The 25,311-nt window shown below is 35.1% G+C and overlaps 1 protein-coding gene across 4 annotated transcripts in view; it reads right to left on the bottom strand.

Moving 5' to 3' along the window:
* Positions 1-25,311, bottom strand: part of LOC126847449 (tyrosine-protein phosphatase Lar) — a 123,010-nt gene that overhangs the window by 9,354 nt on the left and 88,345 nt on the right. For 2 of the 4 annotated variants that reach the window (XM_050587669.1, XM_050587672.1), the window contains 9 exons: positions 18,742-18,852; positions 11,931-12,206; positions 10,592-10,876; positions 5,905-5,934; positions 4,219-4,319; positions 3,934-4,129; positions 3,290-3,417; positions 2,266-2,416; positions 1,463-1,762 (listed from right to left, as the gene is read on the bottom strand). In XM_050587669.1, coding sequence (XP_050443626.1) covers positions 1,463-1,762; positions 2,266-2,416; positions 3,290-3,417; positions 3,934-4,129; positions 4,219-4,319; positions 5,905-5,934; positions 10,592-10,876; positions 11,931-12,206; positions 18,742-18,852 — 1,578 coding nt within the window. The remainder of the gene's footprint in view (positions 1-1,462; positions 1,763-2,265; positions 2,417-3,289; positions 3,418-3,933; positions 4,130-4,218; positions 4,320-5,904; positions 5,935-10,591; positions 10,877-11,930; positions 12,207-18,741; positions 18,853-25,311) is intronic. The other 2 variants (XM_050587673.1, XM_050587671.1) reach the window with 2 other exon arrangements.

Raw genomic sequence — 25,311 nt, 5'->3', positions numbered from 1 at the left:
AAAACAGTGTGTTAAGTTGATGAAAAACAGTGTTTACGAAGATATAACATCCACCCGTATGTTAATCCATCCGCAGCCGTCTGAATTAACCGCCGTTTGTCTATATATATATAGATAAGTTATAAGTACACAATTATATATATATATATATGTTTTACATTAATTTTAATACTTTAATAACCCTACATTGCACATTATAATTTAAGGTTGGCCAATCATTATAGCAAGAAAGGCAAAAGTTAACAACAGTTAATATAGATTGTACCAACTCGACACTAGTTTAATTTATCATACACATAGAAGTATCGGGATGACTGAGTTAATGATTTCTTTCAAAGTTATGTACATACTTAACATACTGTTAAGCTGTTGAAAATTGTTTGTTGACTTTTCCAAATTTTATAGTAACCTTACGTGTTAATACAGTGTTTTCCCTCTCCCTTAAAAGGTCAGTTAAATTAAATAAATTATTATTAGTGAAATGTTATACATTATTGTGTGAAGGTGTGTACAATGATTGTGTGACAGTGTAACCGGAAATTATATCCACAAATAATTATAATTTTTTGTGCGAATGACGACCAAGGCTAATTTAGTTATCTGAAAACAAAAATTTGTAGCTGAACGCTATCTTAAATATAGATTTATCTTTGGACAGTGTTTGGAATTATTTATTTAAGTTAAAAGCAAAGAGTGATTTAATTTAAATTAAGTAATTTAATTGATGCTTAAAAATTAAAATCATGTGTAAGGAAATACATAAGTGGAATACATTTTTCATCATAAATAATCTAACTTTTAGCTACAAATTAATTTTTTAATTTCATTTTTCTTAGAAAATTTCATTTTTAGTTACAAGTTAATTTATTCATAATAATAAAATAGTTGAATTGTTCTAAAATACAGACTAGTTAAGTCAATCATGACTAAAAATGAATCGTTAATAAATTGTTGATTTTGATTAAATGAATAATCGAATAACGACATAATAGTTAATAATTTATTATTCGAAAAATGCCTAAATCTTGTTTTAGGAAAAACATTTTACGTGAAACTCACTATTACATTACATAGCATTATTCTTATGTAACACAGAAATATGCAGTTAGATGTAGCTTTGTACTTTGATGAAAATTTAACAAATTCTTTTCAAAGACTAACCAACTCTAAAGAAAAAGATAATAGGATTTTCTTGAATTTTTGAATAGTTTAACACTAAATGAGCATTTCACAGTTAACTATTAATTTTTTCATTGTTTTTTTAAATGCAAGTGGCCAATTTTACGTTAGAACATTTTAAAGCAGAATAGAAGGGTTATTATTTTCTATAACTCTTCAGGCTTGGTTTAATGGACTTTTAAAACAGGAACCTAATATGTGGGAAATAATGTTTTTTAAAAGCTGGGAATACAATTTCCGTTTACACCTCGTGTGTGTCACATAAATGTTTGTAGATGCTTACCGTCTTCATGGGTGCGAACCGTAATTGGGTACGAAGATGGACCATCACCGACTGAAGTGCCGGCTAATACCCAAATCCTGTACTCGGTCCAACGCTTGAGATCGTCTAAAGTGTACGTAGTGGAGTTTTCCACGCGATACTGGGTGGCGTCAGAGTCAGACATACCGGCTTCAATGGCCATGATCTTGTAGTAAACTATGTGACCGTTGCTACGATCTGATGGAGGCGGTTGCCACTGGACAGTGATAGACGTGGGGCTGATGGCTTCGGCGGTAACATTCTGGGGAGGAGCTCCAGGCACTGTTTGTGTTCGAGCAATGAGTAATAGAAAAAAATAATAATGAAGAAATAACAAAAAAAAAAAAAAAAAATTAAAATTAAATAATACTCATAAATGGTAAGAACCAACAGTTAGATAACAATCCAAATCGTCGACACGTTTCATAGACGGTTCGCGGATAAAACCCATATAGGATGTTGTTTACTTCGTTTATAAGACAACAACAACAAAAAAGTAAAACGTGTAACAAAATATCATCTAAGTGCTGGTGCATATATAACAATAATAATAATAATAATACTCTAACAACACCAAGTGGCGTCCGATCACGTCCGTTACACAATGTCGGTACGACTCACTTGCTGTGCTGGTACCTAAATATATCCAACAGTCATATAGTGATCAGCAAACAGCACTCGTGCATGTGTGTATGTCCAATCACAAATACGGCCGGTGTTCCTACCTGGTTAACACTTCCAACACAGACATGAGACCCGGTAACCGGTTTGGTAACGGCACTTACCATATTGTTTGGTCCGGACTTGGATCGGTGGAGTGGGTGCTCCATCACCCCGTTGAGACTTGGCAGCCAACCACACGTAGTACAGTGTGTTCGGGTACAGACCAGTCAATGTGTAGGTTTCTGTCACAGGAATCCGTCGGTGATGCTTTTCCTACATGGGGAATAAATACATTAGAACACAACGGTGGAATCGTCCTGATGGAAATCATACAATTTTAGTTGTAGTTTTGTTCACAGTTTAATTTTTACATGAAATTTACAGACTATACATTTTCCGTAATATGATATAAGTAAACATGACATCCTCAATTATAGAATAACTAATTAAACATGTACAATTAATGTACCGATCCGTTTAATTGATACTTTTTTTATTAATCTAAGTACAAAGTATTTTTTTGAAACTGGGAATTGTCTTTACACGCCCATGCTGCCTATTGCTGCGACTTCAATGATGTTATCCCTCACACCATCAAACTTTCTAAAGACTATACATTATTATAACTATATATTGAATACTGAATAATTGTGGCTTATACGATCATCATCTATTTCGGTATGTATGTCATTAATTCAAGTTGAATATAGTTAAATGAAATATGTCATGTGTCCACATTATAGGAATAATTGTTTAAATGAAAATATTATTTAAATTTTCAATAGACCTCCAGTTATCAGACTTATTGAAACATTTAACAAAACATAGTTTAAAAAACGAATTAATTTTTGACGGAGTTGTTGTCTCCGGAACAAATAGATATCGTTTGATCCGGATTCGTAAATAAAGATAAAATATCCACTCCATCTGTAGTGAAGGATTATAATGATATTTTATTGGGTTTTCACTGTAGGTCGTCGGTAGTACTATATCTTAAGAATATCCCAACACACAAGTTTGGGGAGGGGTAACAGCTTTTTGAATACTTCGGGTACGATTTCCAATCTATACTACTTGTTACATTTTTAAGAAAAACAAATTATCGTGGGTCCAAGCACAAAAATAGAAACAAAAACGGCGTTTTACCATAGCGTAAGTGTCGTTCCAGTACAGTTCGTAGCTCAAAATTTGTTCTGCGTTGGGTTTGGCCCATTGGAGCACAATTGACGTTTCGCCGATTTCGCTGATTCTCAAGTCCTTCGGTTGGTTGGGCACTGCGAAACAAACGTAGATTAAGTATCCGCGCCCAATTGGCGATAAAGCAAAACCTATATTTGACGACGGCGTGATTGAAACAAAGCAGCCGACGATAAAGCGCACGCACAGACACGGCCAAGTCAACTCATAACACACATCATGTTGTCGAATAATGGTGAAATTCTGAACCGTTGACTCGTGTTTAAGTTATTGATTCGTAAATGTTTATGCGTGTTTGCCGAAGTAAATGTAAGGATATTAATGGGGATTAAAAAAAAATATATCAAAGTAGCGTGGAGCCCACCCGACATATTATAATGGAAATAGGCAGAGTGTCGGATAGGGAAACACGGCGGCAAATTTGTTTTGCCAGTTTGGGGGCCGAAACCCACCGGAAGAAATACAAAGAAAATTTAACACATCCGTGTAACAATCTGCTCGCTGTACAGCGCACAGTGTACAGTGTCCGCGTGGACAAACAGAGCAGTTATAATGCAGTTATACGCATATCGATGCGGTTAATATTAATTTACCTCCTTGTTGGGTTTTCACTTGTACGGGCGGAGACAAGGGTCCGGCGCCGACGTTGGTGAAAGCCTGCACCCGTATGGTGTAAATGGAATGAGGGGTCAATTCGCTCAGAGTGGTCAACTGATTGTTATCCACCACCATTGTGTTCCAAGACGATAATTGTTGATCGGGGTTCATCGTGTAGTACACCTTGTAGCGCTGCGTGGGACACAGTGGAGAACGCGGTATTAATTAACATGATTTTTTTTGATAGCCAACGACCGAAACAAACGCGCGGATATACTCACGATCACTTGACCGTTCGGTGTTTCGGGCTCTTCCCATTGTATTACCATTGTGCTGGAACTCAGCAGACGCATTTGAATGTTTCTCGGAGCCGATCCGGGTTCTACAAGTGAAAAAGCCAAGTTTAATAGTGCGACAATATAAATTAATAAAACGGTACAACAAAATTTTACTACCCTTTTTTTTTTTTTTTTGGAACAAGAACACAAAATACAATTTGTTTTTAAATCGGCTCAAAATTTCCAAGCGACTTACAATACAAACATTGTTAAACTTTCTTTTGCATATTAAAGAAAACTAAAAGTTCTACGTAGATTGAGCTGAGAACAGCTCGCTGTAAATTGAGCAAATTTAATATTTAACACAAAAAGCTCTAATCGAAATACAATTTAGAAAATTGTGTACGGAACCGCAGAAAATGCCTCAAAACGGCCAAATACCCCCCAAAAAAGTAGATTTATTTTGGTTCCTGTTCCAAAATCGTGTTGTACTGTGTAATTAAATAATATTTGCTTAAGTTGTCAACAATAAAAAAAAACACCTTTTCGGTTTCACACAAACATTTGTTATGTATCAATAACAATGTTTGTTTAGAATTATTTATCTCTCTCGTTAATAGCGACTGGACACGGGTTCAGATTTTTGTTAGTTTCTTTTGAAATTGTTAATAATAGACATTGCTGTTATGAAGACTAGTGTAAAATGATTTTGAGGTAGATCGTAACACTTAGAAGGAATGAGTAGTAACGGGCAGTCTTTATTTCAAATATTTTTTTTATTTTTGAAGCGTTTACACTCAATTTTCGTGCTACCTTTGAAATCTTAGTTATGCCATTTTTGAACTTACAGAACACGTGCCGAATATTTTTCGAAATACCTACCATATTGATTAAAACAATACTTTTGTTGATTATCATGTTATTAGGACCTAAATAAAAGAGGAAACAAATGACCTTTAGTTTATTAGGTGATTTCAATTAAATTTAATGCATATAAAATAACAAAATAATTATGCAGCTAAATTTTTTACTGTTTGATTTAAGTTCTAATAAAATAATAGCAATTCAATTTTAGTGTAATAATTTTTTTAAATTTGTTTTGTTATTTGACTAATAGAACAATCATTATTATAGGTATTTCAAATGCTTTGTGGCACGTGTTTTAATCAATTCCGTAACTTGGCATATCCCTATAGTAAAAATGATATAAAAGTGGTAAGAACTTTAAAAACTAAAAAAAAAGTTGAGATGAGATTCAAGTGGAGGTCAAAGTTGGCAAAAAAACCCGGGGTTTTTTTTAAACCTAGTCCATTGAAGTTACTCTGGGACTTCTGAGATAAGTACAATAAAACTAAAAATAGGAGTTTTAGAGGGACAGCATCTAGCTGGCCGACCCTATTTGTACAGAATAGTAGTGAAGAAGAAGACATTGCGGTTATGTACCTGTAATAAGCTAAAGCGTTTGATGTTGTTTCGTTAAAACATTAAGTATAAGGTTAGGTTAGGTTAGGTTAGACATTGCGGTTGTGTACCTGTGATTAGCTTAAGCGTTTGTTTTTGTTTTGTTAAGACAAATAAGTAAGCGTCCAATCAATCCAGTCGTTATTGTTATTAACGGTTAAGATAACATTGTTATAATATAATGATAATAGTATTGAGTGTTAAATAGTACTATTTTGTCTAACTTACTTGCACCTTCACCAAAATCAGAGGTATCCACTAGTGAGATAAAAAAAAAGAGAAAATAGAATATAATTATTATGTTGTTTGAGTAAAGTAAAAAGTAGGTACATCTAAAAAAGCGGAAACAAAAACCATGTACATAATAATATATTATTGTTATTATTACGATCATACTCAATAGATCCGATATAAAGATAGTTAAGTAATGCGGATCGTCTACTCAAAGGTCTACACTATATTGGTGCTGCGGCGTTTCTCTCTCTCTCTCTCGATAAAAAGCTTTTAGTCTAATGAAATATTCACTCATTATATAGCTGATATTTGATGCGGCTTTCCATTTTTATTATTACTGATACTAAATTATAAATATATATGTATATATTTATACAGAGTCACCCGACACGGCGGGTTGTCCACCCCCATGTGCGCCGTCATCTACTGCACCAAGACTAATATTTATTATTTACACAAGACCTTGTTCGGCGTTTAATTAGTATTCGTGTCATTTCCTCTTGTGTTTACACGAGGGCGCCAGTATTGAATTGTTGGCAAAACAGTAAAAGTATATTAAAAAAGAAATTAGAAGGCGTGCTGAAATTGTTGATATCCATCGCAGTAGAGGCGGATTTTTGAGAATTTCAGTTGTTTTCCATTGTCACGCGCCCTCTCTAGATAATAATAATAATAATGATGACAAACAGACCGGGTAATATAAATATTGGTTGGTTTTTAAACTTTCAAAAAAATCGTCCGTCGTCTCTCATATTCCTCCATTTCTATCGCACTTCAACTTCAATTACTTTTTTAAAATTAAAAATACATACAAAGTACGATATTTCAAAAATAACATTCAATATTCTCTACAGTAGAATGGGGTATACTTTTTTGACAGTAAATAATTAATAAACATTTTTTTATTCGGGATCAAGTAGGTACGTTATTTGTAACTTTATACATTTAATTATAATTTATTAAGAGACAATTAATTTAGATAATTTCAAATTTATTTAAATACATTTTGTAAATAATAAAGAAAAAAAATCGTTTTCTCATTTTTACTATACCGGTCTAAAAAACAAATAAGTGATGTACATTTATGATACACCGTGTATAGAATATTACCTATGCGTAGAATCTGGTGTAGAGTAGGTTTGTTTTTCAAATTAAAGTGCTTTTATTATGAAAAATATAGCACAACAATTATTTAATATTAATGCATGTTATAAACATAAAACAGTTTCTGATTTAAAAAAAAAATAAACAAATAGTTTAAATAATTTGTTATTAATCTAAAAAAGATAATTTAAAAAGCGTGTCTACTATTATTATTTAGAACTTTAAAAAGGTAATAATAAATAAGCAAATAGTATCGAATGAAACAAAAATGCTTATACAATAAAAATTAATAGTGTTGACGAATAAATAAAAAATAACATACAATAATTTTATCATAAATAATGCAATACGAAATTGTTATTTTTTATTTTTCGCTTAGTCTAAATAAACAAAATATTCGAATTACGTCCAATTCTGCTACACTGTAATATATGTTTTCCATTATTTATATTTTAAATTTGTTTTATAAAATTTCCTTTATTGTAAATTGCGAATAAATAGAAGAGGTTAGGTAACAACCAGAGGATTTCGAAAGAGAATATTCTGGGATGTTGTTGGAAGGTTAGATAATTAAATAAAGAAAAAGATACAATACAACGTTCAACGTTACTGACGAGGATAAAACAACTTTATTGTTTTGGTATAAGGAAGATTCGGTGGAAAAAATTATGAATGTCGGTCGGACATTAGGACCGTCCACGACCAATATTATCTCTTACCACTTATAATTATAGGTAGTCCACTTAAAAATAATCGATTGCCGTTGGTCCGAAAATAAAAGCAAACGCTTGTTCACAAATCAACCAAGTCGGATAAACTTTATCTATACACTCTTCTTTCCTAGACGAGCGTTGCCGCAAAATTAAAAACTAACTGAACCGTTTTGACACGTGCCAACTACGATTCCGGGAAAATGTCTCATCCCGAGGGAAAATAATGACAGTCTATAATAGTTTTGCGGATTATGACGAATCCGGGATTAGTTTATAATTGAATAAAAAACATTGCTAATAAAACAATACATAAATAGAAACGTCATAAAAACTACTAAATAAATGAATGGCAAAAAAAAAAAAACTGGTCAATAGTTTTTGATGTTAGTTTTATGAACACTCGAGTCATTTAACTGCGTTCATAATACAAACCATATTCACCTAGTATAAAATAACGGGTTTAACGATATTTTAAAAGTTTTATCGAAATAACAACCACCTTACAACAATGTATAAGAAAAAGAAATATGGTTTAAAATTAATGTTGGGCGCAAACAAGTAGGTAATAAAGAAATCATTATAAAATCCCAAAGCCATTTCGGTACAAGTGCGAACCAGCTCATTTATTATAATGACAATATTTTTGATTTTTTTTTTTTAACAATATATATGGGCGGGTTTTTGTTTGATTACATTATGATATAAAAAAAAAACGGCAATTCTATCAAATCTAAAGAAGCCCGCTGAATGTTTATGCATGTTTTAATTTCAATACGATACAAAATTCAGAAAACCGATGAAAACGGGTCGAATTATTTTGATCAAAACAATAATAATAAAAAAGTACTTCAGGGTGTCTCTACCAATAATACCGTCGCGCATTCCAGTCATTTGTGCTTATTTCTCCCGACTACTTTTTCACTGATTCACAGCATATTATACATGTGAAAATCCATAATGCCCATATACCGTAAAAGCTTTTTTTTTTTTTTGCATTAGATAGTTTTTTTTTTGTCCGCGTTCTCCCATTGTAATAATAACCCACTACCGCCGACAGAGGGGGCAGAGAAACTCATCGGCATATGCACATGGAACTTGGGTTAATTACGGAAAAACGGATTTTTGGAGTACACCGCGAGCATAGTGGGGGCAGGGGAAAGAGGGGGCAGGGTGAACATCATTGTCTGGCATAGGTACAGGAGGAAGAGCCGCGTTTTCTCTGCACACAATGGGCAAAACCGGAAATGGAGGAAATTCTGAAATGCGTGCATGGGCGCCACCGTGAACAAAACTATATTATATATTCTTTTATTCGTCGACCGCAATTGAATTAATTAAAATCAAAACGCGATAGTTAAAACTTTTTTAATTTGCCGTCGTAAAAAATGAAAAAAATAAATAATGGGGAAAAAATTGTCATGTTTATTGTCAATCAACATCGATATTTTCAATGAAACGTTATTATTAATTTTGTTTTCGATTTTTTTATTCACTCGAGTTTATGTAACACAGGTGTATATAATGAATACCTACAACTATTTTTTTTTCAACAACATATCATATTATCGCGCCGTGCGACCAATTCCCAATTAGCTAATGGGATGTCACGTGGTGTGTTGTAAAAAATAATTACAACGGCGTTGAAAGATCGTACATGACGTACCTAATCATAATAATATGTTATTTATTTTTAACCTAAATAATAATAATAAACATCGTAATCGGTCAACATTTTTATATATTTTGCGATTCCCTTTAATTCGTAACAATATAATGATTGTAATGCAAAAAACTGTATACCAACACCAACTATAGTAAAAATTGAACGTAAAAAAACTATGTATAAAAAAATTGTATTTGAAGTAAATATTTATTAATATAATATTAGTTAACGCCTTTACATCTTTATTAAAAAAAAAAAAAAAAAACGTTATAATATTTTATGTAAACACTACCACATCGTATAGTGTAAAAAACAATTTCTTTCGTGGTTTGATACAAAACACAGTTTTTTGTTTTAAATACACATTTGTACAGCATAAAAAAAAACAATATACCGTTACATAAGTGATGAAGAGAGAGCGAAAGACAATTACACGCACCAGTGCTATTTCATTAAATACTACAGCAATTCTCTTTGAAACTAAAATATACTTAAGTCCATTTATAAAATATGTGCCTAAGTAATTACGGTGCAACATCTACAACAAAAAGGTGCAATCAAAATACAAAAGGTGCAACAACTAATGTGTAACAATTGTGTAAACGCAGGTTTACGTTTAGACATAAAAATCGCGCACTTACTTAGATTAATTTATATTTTCATAACGGAATTATTTTCCATTAAAAATTTGTTTTGCATGGAAAAATAAAACATAATACATCGCGATATAATAAAATCATTTTTAACTGCAATTACAAAAGGGTATGACATAAGCGATGGCTGTATTTATATTACGTTCAAGACTACCGCCTGTTCTTTTATAACACGTTTTGTTTCGCTCTTTGGTAAAAAATTAATTAAAAGCTCACAGCGAAAACAAAATAAGAATATATTCGTTTTTTTTTTTTGGCGGCAAAACTTTAAGAATAAAAGCATTCGACCTCCGGCGCTATTAATTAGTTTTCTAATTAGACCGGGAAATTTAACGGTTTTTGTTTTTTTTTTTTTAGGGAAATTTCTACTTCCACCGGCCAAGTGTTGTTCACTATTTTATTCTCATTAAAAACAACAATGAAAGTCGGACACAATCTAACTCGGCCGCTTACAAGTAGCAAGAAGTTGGTTATGGCCAAAACGGAAGATAACAGTTTTTAAGAAATGAATGGTTAGGGTCAAGTATGAAAATAAAAGACTGGCTTACCTGTCTCGCCGGTGGTGGCCACTATGGGCTGCGAAGGGGGTCCGTGACCGAACCCGTTGACGGCGGACACGGTGAACTCGTATTGAGTGTAAGGACTGAGGGGTCTGATTGTGTAGTACATGGTCACCACGCCGCTGATGACACCCGGCGATTGAGCAGCTGACTTGGGCTTGTGAGATATGGTGTAGTACTGGATGTCGTCCGGATTGGGATGAGACCAACTCAGCCTGATCGAAGTGGAAGTAACGTCAGACACTTTTATGTCTATTGGCGGACTAGGCAAGGCTGTAAAAAAACGACGTAAAAAAGTTAAGCTTGTCATTCAACAGAAATCGTTTTTCTGTTCATTTTAATTCCACGGGAAATCGTCAAAAAAACATATGGATTTTAACGTGGAAAAAGCCGTTTTTCGCTTTAAGAGCACGTTCTTTAGCCAATTTTAGATAATGGTATATTCGTATGGACGAACATCACGAAATGCCGTTTTTAGCTATATCTATAAAGCTTTAGATAGAGCTGAATAAACAAATGAAATTCGATCGGGGTTATTAGAGTAGACGTGGTATCTTATAAAATTTATTGGTAAATTCTTCAGTGCGGGAATATTAGTGGGAAAATATACGTGGTTGGCGACGAAATAGGATATTTTACGACGAACGATAATTATTATATATTTATATAATAATACTATATCATATATACTCGCAAACGACACGATTAATTTTGCCACAGCGCGCCACTAGTGTCAAAACGATATACATTTACAATATTATTTGATCAGTGTGCAACTACCGAACTACGAGTATCATTAAACTTCAAGGGACAGTGAGTAGTGCTCGGCGAAAACGGCTATACCGTTTAACGATCACGCCGTACGGTTTAACGGCGATTTACCGTAATTGACAGCATAATGGAATGGATCACGTTTAAAACACTATATTGCTCTTCCTCGTAAACGTCAAAATTGCACAATCAAACGTTAGTGTCTCTCAATTGGCAAGGTTAATAATTGCTCGGGGGTGTGCGTCTCAGCATTTCATACATTATAATTAATGTTATTGAGTCGAACTGAAATCGTTGACTGAAAATAACCCGATCAGATTGTTCAGTATGACTAGGGACTAGAGTTCCTTATAGTTAAGCATTGGTAATGAAACTGATCAAAATAATATTATGGAATGGCTTGGGATACTATATGAGAGTTTATGGCAGCTTACCAAAATTGAACTGTTTTTGACGACTCTAAAGGACAATACATTCGGATCAGAATATTCCGATACAAGGTGTTGAGTTGTATAATTGTATGGTAATACTTTTATGAAAACTGTTTTATACTCACTCAGCACTTTGACGAATGTTGTGGCTTCGATCATCCCCAACGACGACGCGGCTATACATGTGTAATTGTCGGACTGTTCGACGTTGGTCAAGTTCAGCACGTTCCTGCCCACGGGTAGTTGGTCTTCGGGCGACAGCTCTGTGGTCTTGCCCCGACGCCACTTGACGTACGGCATTGGCGATCCGAAGGCCACGCACGGTATGCTTACGTTTTCGCCGACTTTGACCGTCTCCATTGTAGGCGGTGGAATGGAAAACTGCGGGGGGACTCTGCGAACTGCAAAAAAATAAACTCCAAATTAGTTGAAAATTGAGTTATGTACTTGTAAATGTGGCGGCGATAAGAAAAAACTTACGAACGCCCCAGAAAGAAAGAAATATACCTAAAGAAAGAGCACACGCAACCGTCCTAGCCACGGTGAAACGGGTATTTTGTAATTGTTTGGGGAATTTGGTTGTCGATAAATTATACACCAAGGCGGAAGAGGTCGAAGGGGTAGTAGATCAATCCCCTCGATTACGAAAACAGTTGCTATAGCACTTAAGCGAATTAACGTATACTGAGAATCGACGAATGGGAGTAGAGGTCGAACCCCGTTGTTGTGTCCACCGATACATTTAAAACATATAATTTGATTATCGTGACTATCAGTTGTTCATGTGTGTGTATGGTTTTTTTAATATGGACACGACACTTTTCTAAACACATTTGCCCCATAAGTGTGTATATCAATCCATTTCGGTAAAAACACGAGGACGAACCAAGAAAATGCCAAGCGAGTTTCAAGTGGAAGAGTGGAAGTGATAAATAGCTTTTTTTTTTTAATGAAAAATATAATGTTTTGGACTGGCACAATAATGTCGTTTATTAATACCGAAAAGTCAAGACCAAAGCTTCAAAAACATTTATCAAGAAATATAATTTAAGTTGCAGGAATTAGTAAGTCTATTGAAACAATCATACTTGGGTCTTGAAAAATCTTAAGAAAAATAATACATTTTTAATAACATAATAATGAATGATTCAATTATTGGCGAAAAATCTTTTAGTATGATTAGGTTTACAACAATGATTTAATATTTTGTTCGTAAAATTAAGGTAATACATCTTGCTAAAACATCCATCACAAATCGGGTATATAAGATTAAAATTTTATTTTTATAAATCAAAGTTTACTAATAAATCGCGGTACACTGGTAAACAAAATGTATACAAAGAAAGCTTTCCACAAATGACTGACCAAGTTGTCTGAGTATAATTATTGAGTACTAGACTCGACTGTTGTTCAAATAGTTAGGATCATGTTGAAAGAAGAACGTTTGATTTCCTGCCCTTCGTCGGAGTACATAGTAGATTCAATTTGAACATTTGTTCATTATTTTCAAAACGAGACGGATACAATATTTTTAAGTAATAGGGGAACAATATTAGTGTTGTAGAAACAAATGTTATTTTTTCATACTCGTAATACATACACAACAATTAGGTACATTGATCCTGGCAGAAGATGTTGATTTTTAATTGCATGCTTATAATTCACTACAAAATATACTAATTGTTTTTTTATAGCGTTGAAGTTGTTAACATCAACACCGCAAAAATCCGAATAAAAATCTACTCGTAAAATATGTACTTGACTTGCACATTTACCCTTACGGTATAATAGTAATAACAATAGCTAGTGCCTAGTATCGTTGACAACGAACCTCCTCCGCACGCGATGTACGGTGAAATTATTGTCGGAGAGAACCGTAGGTACACAGGTGTCGCTGGAGACCAAAAAATAAAAGGGTCGGCGGCCGTAGGAAAACCCTTTCGGAAATGGGGATTTTGTTCTTTAATTGTTATATTATGCTGCAACCTCGTCGTCACACCATCGTTAATCCTCTTGGGCACCCCTCAGGTTTTTCAAAATAATCCCCAGCGTCCTTTTCCCGTGACCTAACCCCGGGCGCATACAACCGCATTTCCTTATCTCGACCGCAAGTCCGCGGGGCTTAGGTAAATTTGGAAACCGAAACGCGTCGTCCCGCGGGTCCAGGCAGCTAATCGTGGTAATGCCGCACACACACACACATATTGTAAGCACGAGAGAATAATAATGACAAAAACATTCAACGATTTCCACACAAAAAAGGTTTGGCAACACGGCGGCATGGGTCAACGAACTTGGACAAGAAAATATTACAAATTCGAATTCTCCAAGCGACCGACCCGTCAGTACACTTACCGCAAGTCTGGTGGCAATCCGCAGTAGGTTATGTCGTCTTATAAATATCATTGTGTTATTAGACAAGTTAAAGTACCCAAAAGGAAATCGTTTTCGAGCGCCAATGGGCCGGAAGACGCATAAGTCGTTTGTGCGCTGTACGTAAAAAATACCGGCGAGGCAATGACATATGTGTGTAATAAAAACGACACGCACGCATTACACAATAGTGCACGGAGAAACCTGATATAATATATGTTATTATAATAACGCACAAGCGGATGATTTCTTTATATTAAGTTACGATAGTAAATGGTCGAGACGAGATAAAAGCCAACTTCAATTTATACAAAACAAGCGCGTTATTACAAAAAATGTTTTTTGACAAAAAATAATATTTCTTATTTGAAAAACCAAACCCCAAAAAAAAAGGGTCTATGAATGAACGAGTACCCTTTTAATTTACTCGAAAACCAGGTAATTTTTTTATCGAATCAAATATTATAATTATATTTACATAGTCTATATTGTTTGTGCAGATGTCCTAAACCCTTTCTAGGGGAAAACACGACCGCAATAACTGATGGGGCGATAATATTATTATTGTGTACAGAACGACCGGTGTGCGTTGCGCGTTTTGGAGAGGACAGCGGTCTAGTGGTTTTCGAATTTAATTAATTAACACACAAGCCCGTTGTCATCGTCGTTCGCACTAGGGCCCCCGCTGCACCGTTTCTTGCTTCCCGAGCTCTTTCACCTCCGAGGCTATTGGAAAACCCACAAACTCATTACTTGGATTTAGTGCGGTTGGCGGTGTGGCGCAGACGACAATATGATACATACGTCATCCCAACTAGCTACTATTCCTATATAATACTCAAACCACCCCTACTCTCCTTACCACATACTCCCACACTCTTATTTGTAGGGCGCGCGAGACCACGGGCTACCCTACCAATTATGCTCTTTCGACGAACTGCACTTAACCTCGAGCCCAGCCACGTCGTCTGGACGACCCCACGCACAATACTAAAATCATATTAATTAGAACCTACTATTATAGCTTTGTATAAAAAACGTTTCCTAGGGTCTTGGCTACCCAAACAGACCGGAAGGATAATAATAAACGAGTCGAATGGAAATCCGAAGACGCGGCATTCAACAGGTTAGAAAGGTTTTTTTAGTATTCGGTCTTGTCCGGTCGTCATTAAAAAAAAACGGTCTGACGATAAACGTGCAAGTGCGTTAGACCGTACTGAGGTCTGGAAGACCGGGAGAAGAAGGCGAGGGGGTGACACCCCTGTTACAGGTATACTCTAAGGGGTAATAATAATTGTCGATTTCATATTTTAATAACATTATAATGTTATCCTTTGTCACCCATTATAATAATAATTTCGGAAAAAGAAACTCGTTGGGGCAAAACTGCTAACCGTCACGCACTGGCGACGGTGCAAGGAAAATGGCTTTTGCCATAATTTTTCGACCCTCGCCCGATTCATAATATAATACAATCAAATTTCTTTCGATTTTTGAGTTATCAAGAAAACACGGAAAAGTTAAAAAGAGGAGGAAAAACCCTAGTTATTTTCTCCGCTCCACGGAAAAACATTGAATCATGAATATGTTTTAGCATTACGGATCCGTATAACCATAACGATTTTATTTGTATGAAGTACAATTAATATACATTGCAAATTGACGGCCGCCACTGTTGCACTTCCAAAGTACAACAGTGGGTCCTATGTTAAGTTCTAGAACCCTGACCCATATTTATTGTTCAATAAATAATCTCGATCTTTATGTTGATGTCTGTATGTCTATAACATCTTTATGTCCATTACACGAAGTCGTGTCATTTCAGAATGACCCCCAGCCCAAAAACATATCCATGTTAAAAGATGCTAAGGAGTTTAAAATTTCCAACAAACACTTACGTAACGTGGTAGCGAAGACGACTATACTTACCAATTTGTCGAGGAGAAAAAAATAACATGCATAAAAAAAACCCCGGTGGTCATTTAATGGACCCTAAAGACGCCATTTTTTTTTTGGCGACTTCCGGCAGAACTTTTACAGTATTTTCCGTTATTTACGGTATTGATTTTTTACGATAACAGCTGATTGAGGCAATAATATGTACTCGCCGTGTACTTAACCTATATGTTGTACACACTACGTTTTTTTTTATAGTGACCGTTCACTGCCGCGTGCCGTATGGTAAACATTTATTCGTTCATAAAAAGTGCACAAGCGGCCAAAGAAATATAGGTACATACATACATGAGGAGACTATTGGGAAGAAAAAAAGTAATTACTATTATTAACCAAAACCGTAAAAATGTAACAACAAAAATCCAAGAAAAAATTATACAGTACTTTAAGTCACAGTGTCCTATACATGGGGGGGGGGGGTTATTTTTTTGTTTTTACTTTTATTTATTTTAAAATGTTAAGACGATACGAATAAATAAGCACGTGATACTATATAATAGATACATTACAGAATTCAGGTTAGTTCAGATTTCAGACTTTTCCACCGGCTAAATGAAAATGTGCTTCTCTCATATTTAATAAATGGCAAGCAGGTATAAAAAACGATTGATTTTTATTTTTGGATGAACCAATTTAAAACGATAAATTAGAAAAGCACATCTTTTACATTTTATTTGAGATTTTTTATAGCAACAAAGAGAAAGACATGTCAGCAATTTATGGAAGCCACCGTGAAATGGCGGCCAAATTTCTCAGTTAATCATCTGTAAAATCAACAAGCCGGTCGGAGTTTTGAGAAAAATAACAACACAAGCTTTTAAACTGAAACAGTATCGATTAATTTGTCACAACAGTTAAACTTTTAATTGAATAATTCATATACCTTAAGTCTCTTTTCGCGTAATATATTAAAAATTTATCAAAAACAACGGAAACTTCGTTTCGCAAAATTGTCTGCCACGAGAGTAAAACTGAAAGCAAACAGATATAGTATATTGGCAATTTTTATAGGAGGAGAAATAGAATTATCGAAAGGTATATACTTTTAGCGCGCCCGATCGTTTGGCTCGACAAAGTTTTTCTTTTATTCGTTGTATGAACAAAAACTTTGAATTTGATACTTTATCTCGTTTCACGGCGCTGTACTATCTATTTCGAGAAGACTACTTTTAAAGAGAGAGTTTATGACAGTTGAACTGTCGACCGATGAAAAAGCAACTAAAATAGAAAAAATCCCCTTAGGACTGCGTTAGGATAACAATTAAGCCTGTATAGTTTTTACCAGTCGGAAAAATGTCAATAAACAAGAGAAGCGATAAAATATTGATAGGATTGGAAAAATAGTTCAGTTAATATGTGTGTAATTGAACGACAGCAAATCCAACAACGTGTAGCCTTCAATTAATAATACTGTTGACAGAAATACTATTTATTGCACCAGGGAAATAATGTCTGTTAATAAACCGTTCTATCGGGATTGACGTTTTATTATTTTCCGCCATTACACCATTGCCGTCGCTCGCATTATCTCTTTAAATAGGATAACAATAAACGACGACGGCGAGGGAGGTAATCGATTGTGTTTACCGTTGGACAAGTTTGGCAGTGAGACGATTCAATTAAATAGCTCCAGAGAAAACTTACGAGTGTCATTAGGGCGAACGGGTGTGAAAAAGACGAAAATACTCTGATGATGACACTATACAGTCGATATATATATATACTATATAACAGATATAAGTACAGCAAATATTAGTATTGTTCTTGGTAAACATGGACAAAGTCTGATAGGGTAGTATATTTTTTCTTCTTGTTTTTAACACACAGTCAACGGATATGCGTTTTAAACGGTTGCCGTTCGTATACACGTTTCGGTCTTCCGTAAAAAAAAAAAAAAAAAGAAGAAAAAATGTTAACCCCGGCGAGATCCGCGAGCGAAAACACATTTCCCGTTTATACGGCAACAAGGGACGACGTCAGAAAAGGGAGAATTCAATGAAACATCCGACGGCGTTTACCCTCACCCTCCGGACAGCGCCGGCAGCAACCTCACGCTAATGTTTCACAATTAACCTAATTAATTAACTGTATAACTTGCTGGCGGGAAGGCCATATCGTCCTGGGGCATCATAAATTCGTTTTGTCCCGGGTTTACCTGGTCCATATACGTGCCCCGGAGCTGGCAATCGTAAATTATACGGTTAATCTAAATACAAAAATAAAAACGCTCCGCGGAATCCGGACAAATGCTAAATAAAAGGAACATGACCTTAGTCGCTGGACTCGAAAAGACATGCAGATTCCGACCGATGAGAGTTACAAAGGACATAATCCATAAATGCATGAGGCCCCGCATTTACTTGGAACACAAGCGCAGGTATGAAGATTCAGTTAGGTTGGCTTCAACTCAATAGTGTAGAATATAGTTAAGTTAAACACCGTTTCAAAGAAATACCTGATAACTCCAGGTTACGGTACTAGTTCAAAATGTTTGTTTTGTAAAAAAAAAATCATTGGAACTGTTACTGTCAAAATCACTTGATTTTGGAATTTTGATATATTAGTCTGTGTGCTGTATTATAGTAAGCTAATAAAGCTTGTTCTTACCTCTGACCCACAACATAATGGCCGGAGAATGTTGAGTGCCAACGGTGTTTTCCGCTACGCATTCGTACTTGCCCATATCCGTTTCCTGACTGTCACTGATTTGCAACGCTCCTGGAAAACAAAATAAAAAGATATAATAAAATATTTTACTCTCCTTAAATTTTTCGGTGCATCTGCTGAAACGACGATTGAGCGTTTAATAATATCCCGTTTGATAAACGCCACAGCGTGCCGGATACTTCAAAAAGTATTTTTACGACAAAGAAAATTTACAGTAAGAAAGCGCCTCACATTCTTACATAATGTGAAAGAGCGGGTGTGCACACACACCTTTCCAAAGACCATATTTTCGATTATCGTAATACCTCTTTCAACCCACTCCCACCGATCTACTACCCTAAAGTATCATCAGTGTTTATGTGACCGACCCGAATGGAAAGCGCTGCCATAACGACCGGCCATCGACCGAATAATAATGGTCCGATGCCTCAGTGTAGGTTTATCACGACCAATACTTCTCCCGCCTACACGAAATCACGCTTGAACTTACATTGCTTCTACCGTGAAACTATCAATTTGTTGAGGCTTAGGTAACTTCAGAAAACCGATCGGCTTCGCGTGAAGTACTTATTTTGCGTACCCTTTACTCAAATTACAGCGGTCATGCTAATTCTCCAATTAGTATTTTCCTATTCAACAATTGGAATTTCAAACAAAAAATCTACACTTGTAATACATGTAACCACTCGCATCTGTACATTTTTAAATCCACTGCGGAGAACTTATAGTAACGCATTCGAGAATCATTTATATACGATGAATGATACACATTTAGAACGACATATCCCAGAAGAGACAGTGGTATATTGTCGTAACTCAACGATACCACCGTCACAATATACATTATACAACCATGAATAATAATAATATTACATTTTAAAAGTCCACTTACTCTATAGGTTGCGTTTACATAAAACGTGTGTGACTAAACATATTGGCTTACATTTCAGGGCGGCGTTTTACGAGTGCACAGAGATGGTATTAACTTGTTTATTATGCATGAGTTTGAAGCGTTTTTCTTATGGCAAGGCCACAGTTGTTTTGGATAGTATATAGCGCGAAGGAAGTTCATAAGCTACAACCCGTGTTTGGAGCGGCTTGTCGTTAAAGATTGTAATGAAAAAGCAATGTTTGCGTTTTTAAAGAGCAAATAACATAATAAAGCGAAATTGTTATAATTCCTCCGGCAAGTAACTATATTTTAATGATTATTTACTTTATACGTTTCGGCAACCGATTCGACCGCACTAAAAGCGGAAATCCGACACCTGAGCCTGTCATTTTTAAAGTATCTAATCGCCGTCATATAATATAATAAAAATTGAAACGTACTCCACTTCGCTCCCCGTTTCCCAAAAATCGTCGAATATTTCATGATAACATAGGTGGGGCGAATGGAGCGAAACAATATTATTTCGAAACAAAAATATATATATTTCTCCCTTTCCCGCGCAGATTCGTTTTCCTGTGTTGGATAGCGTGCCGCGATAACGTTTTCAAATAAACACGCCGAAAATGGATACAAAACAACAGTATCAATTTTTTTTTTATATGTATTGGAGTCAATCGTATTTACATACACCGCTATTAAAATGCGGGGGACCCGTTGTCATTGTTTAAGCGGGGCTTTTGTCAATACAGCTGCCGCGGTACACGTTTTGTTATCGGTCCTTTACATTCCAGTTGTTTAATTTTTCGTTTATGTTAACTATGTTATTTTGCACCTCGTTTGCACGCAGTTCGAAAACAAAAAGAAGACTCTGGTCAGAATACCTACAGCTTTTATTTTTGTTAAACGTCGACTATACGTTCGTGATAGTGTTTAAATAAACAAATGAACTAAGGAGTGGGTAGGAGCAAAGATGAAACGGCGACGATTGTTGGTTGCGAAGTACATTGTCTGGGTTAAACAAAAGGACATATAAACGATTCACAACTGGAAATGTGATGGAAAAATGCGAGGACGACGATCGACAACGGTAAATGTAATTTACCGAGAAAAAGGAACGTGCTTTTAACAGAATAATATTATTATCGTTTACTTTCAAATAGTATAAATTTATTATATATTATAAAGTATTGCCATTCAAAGCAATGTATTTATAAAGGAACGAGGTAAATATAATCAAATAATACCGAGAACAGCAGCTGTCGTCTCTTCAGAGATCAACTCGAAGACAATTCTCGCAAAAACCCTAAAAAATGTCGACGGCGCAAGAGAGTAATTGGAAAGCTTAAAACAGACTGCAAACACTCGATCGGCGATTTCAATAATTATTATTACTCGGCGACAGTAATGAAACGACAAAGCGGTGAACACTTGAGTGAATTAATTCGAAGAATTCACGATTATAATGAAAGACTTTCAAATCTTAACGACTAAAGACTAAAAGGCTGATAAAATTGTAATTTTATAAGCTAGTCGCGAATTAAGTAACAGGAAGTTGGAATAGGAAGAGAATGATTTGGTAAGAAGAGGGGGGAGACATAGCAGAAATTCTTTTGTAAACCGAGTATTTTTCATACCGTTCAGTTATGCGTTCCCAACAAAAATTCCGTTCCATTGAAGTACGACTTAATTATTACAAAGTTTGTTAATAATGGTTGGAGTAAAACCCCGGAGTTATCAAAATTTCTAACTTTGATAAATTAATAATTACTCTAAAGGAAAAAGATTTCAAATTAATCATATTATATATATCATGAAAAAATCAGTTAGATCTTAATGTTTATAACTTTTCTTAGCAGTTCTTATTATATCAGAGTTTGGAATTTCAGCAATACTACATTTTGAATATCACCCTTCAATTAAAAACTAGTAATGTCGACTTTACCACGATCATTTTTGGAAATTCTATTAAAACTTGCTGAAAACCATCCTATAGTCTTTTAACGATTTTATCTTCCAAATCACAGTCGACGAAATGTAAATTTATTCGTATCATTTTCGAGCCTACTTTTTTCTTCCAAAGATCATTACAAAAAGAGCTCTCGACGACCCCTTTAAGAAATTGTAAAGCGGTTTTCAACTTGATATTACAAATTAAATGCAAGGAGGCTTTAGCCTGCATGGTTTTAGATCCACGGTCGGGTAATAGCCACCTTGCCGAAGGTACCAACGACAAGCACCGGTATAACAAAGAATAATTATTAAACGTTAAAGCAAAAAAAAAAAACCCAGAAGTACATGTGTTAGATTCAAGTGAAAACCGTCGGGGCGGGCATACAGACAAAGAATATGGTTATTTCCCTTGTGTACAGTGAAAACAACCGGCAGGACGGGTGAGAGGTTCTTTTTTTCTCTGTTGGCGGACAACAGTAAAAATCTGAAACAATGTAACGGTGCGAGCAAAAAATAAAATAAAATTATATATCGGCACAATATTTTCTGTAGGCTGCTTTGTCGTGGTAGAACAAGGGGTGGAGGGCGTGTGCATGACAGTAGCAGGTATGTTGAAAAGTGTACGTACACGGTCGCTTACGATTCGGTGAACAGCGCCTATTGGGGTTTTAGTGCAAGAGTGAGTAAACGTCCCGTGAAATCAGTTGTAGACTTTAGCGTGTGTACAAAATTCCTTGCAAGGTAATACCCACAGACTGGCATCAGCGCGTTGTAACATAGGTGTTGACGGCAAAGATATGTGAAATCCTATCCGTCTCCATTAGATTTTTGCCACATACATCACCGTCTACGTATGGGGATTTTGTTTTATTATATTTTTTATCATTACTATGTTGCGAACGTCGAGGGGACGCGGTATACACTAATATATATATATATATATATAGTATTTGGCTTTGTCGAGAGAGAGAAAAAAACGAGCCCAGTTATTCTATGAAAATTTAATAATGGTAAACTAAATGTTCATGGTAATGGGCCGTCGCATCATCGGTTAATGACAGCAATTTCAAATATTTTCTCGTCGCTATGCAATTCCACTATTCGGTTAATGCAAGAGCAGGGTTGTCTATTCGTAAATACCACGAGTTCATGTGGAACAAATAATAATAATTATTAACATCAACAAACTATATTTTCGGTACGTGGAATACCTAGGTATGAGTATGAACTTTTAAACAAAGCAGCGATGACCAGGTCTAATCGCGCTAAAACAGTATAAAACCACACTTTATAATATGATTGAATACTTAAAACTACAGTTTGAAAGTTGTATTATTCTAAATAAACTTTAAACAAAGTACAATGAAAAACAATGATCGCTCTTTACACAACAATGCTAAAAAATAATAAATTATTTTTTGAAAAGGCTACTAAACAGACGCGTTAGGTTAAACACGATGATTTCCTTGAGGGAATGGGATGTGATAAGAAAACTGTTTTGACTCAAGGGGTATCCGGTAGAATTAATCGCGACAAAGATTATTCATTTTAATACCGAACTCTGTCATTTTCTTGGTACCTGGTGTAGAATTCGATCACATGAATTAAAGCAAAGTATTTCCGACGATAGACGTAACATTCAGTTTTACGTCAAGCTGAAGAAGGAAAGGAGTGAACACAATTTTCAACACACATGGCAAATGGCAAATGGCATATACGAGACACATAGAATAGAGCATGCATGACAAACGCATTATTTTTGCGGCGGATGAAAACAATACCCGCCGAACTCGGGTGGAGTGTGGAGGCTTATTATTATTATTATTATATATTTTTTTGTTGTTGTAAATATTCATTACTAGCCGCTACCACACGTTTGAATACAATGATAACTCTAATGTTTGCCGATTTATTTGGATTATTGTATAGACGGTAAAACGGAATACAAAGGAGAGGCCATTAGAACGGGCGACCCAGAATTTATGGCATCGGCACGGATTAAAACCGGACTAAAGCCGACGACGTCGTTTCAGAGGTAAACACACTTATCCTCTGGGGATTAACCATTTATTGCGCTCTAAGTCTCGCGAGCATATAATATATAGTATGCATACATTTACAATTTTTACCCTACCCGTTTGAGTATTGTTTGCGTGTAAAATCGTAGCCCATTGCAGTAACGATGAGGTTTTCCATCATCAACACTCCCCTAGTAGTCGGCGTGAAATTTCAAACAGTGATAAGTTATAATATCTTACAATTAGGCATATACTAAAAAAATAATGTTTAACTATATAGAACATCGCTATCAAAGGCTTGACGACTTTTTTTTTTGTAGATTTGACCCTCTAGAACGATGCGGCAAGTAAATGTGCCTTTTAAGCTACATGAAGATGCACCGTTTGAAATAAACAAAATGAATCGTTTAAAAACTCCTCAACAAATATCGTCTTTAGAAATAGAGTAAATGTTTTAAAAGCTGTTTTACATAATATTTATGGTATAAACAGACCTTGTATGGCGACTACTTGTGCTCGATCTGAGGCGTAATAGGGTGACGCCAACTCAATCGTAAAACTATTCAAACATACAGCGTCGTGAAAGTTTTCATTTAGATTTATATAATTTTATTTTATGGCGTCCAATAACACACGCAGGCATCCCAGAAGAATCGTTTTTTATAGGTCGTGATTACAATTTTAATGCCGGATTACTACCACCACCGTCAATGAGGCAATAAACAGTGAAAATTTACATATAGATACATCGACCGCACAAAATAACGATATGATATACTTGATTAGAATAAAAGTCGAAGGGCTCAATCAAAAAGTTATTTTGTATAATTTATGGAAGGGAAAAAAGGGGATGATGTTTTTTTATGTTGTTACATGATATAATTATAACGATAACGATCTTAGAATATTTAATTATTTAAATGAATTATGTAAACAAGGAATTCCGTGTGCGCTGTGTTTGTTGGTTTAGCCAACAGTAAAAAGATAAGGTTTTAACTTTTATTTTTTTATAATCAGAATAAAATACAAGGGATGGTAAACGGCAGCGGTTTCTTCTTCGCCTTCTCTCGATTAAACATACCAAAGCAAGCACACGCGGTGGCGGTGAGGGCACACTGCCGGTTTAATAATAATAGCCCGATCTCCGGGTTACATGTTAAAATATATGTACAAACGAAAAAGTTAAGAGAAACTTTTAAAATGTCTTCTTAACCGCCCACATTCGAGCTACTTACTTTGAGATCGCGCACACGCGGCGCTTGGTCGCAGATAAACGAACCACATTTAAGCACATCTACGCTTATATAACCGATTAAAAGTTCTCAAAGCTATGAAAATTAGCGTTAATTTGACAGACAACTAAGATAGAATTAAATACACACACACGATGAACTTCATCTAAAGTTTCAAAGAATTCAAATGTCAGCCGTTTTATACTAAAATCCAACAGATGAGACATATATCATACTAAGTTACCCGGAAACTTTATCAAGTTGTCACAATTAAATTACCACTAATTATTAGAGTTCAACACAAAAAATAAACTAATATCCTTTTTGTATACCATATAAACGCTAAAATCGCGGTACCGAATATATTTGAGCAAGCAAAACAGGTTATGCTTAGCTAAGTTTATGTTAAAAAGAGATC

This window comes from Adelges cooleyi, unplaced genomic scaffold, assembly GCF_023614345.1.
Source record: "Adelges cooleyi isolate 19-005CV unplaced genomic scaffold, UGA_ACOO_1.1 ACOO_flye_CR_arks_rails_tigmint_CR_PRNA_108, whole genome shotgun sequence".
NCBI lineage: Eukaryota > Metazoa > Arthropoda > Insecta > Hemiptera > Adelgidae > Adelges > Adelges cooleyi.
Note: the sequence above shows the minus strand (reverse complement) of the source record. Positions and strands in the feature narration are given on the sequence as shown.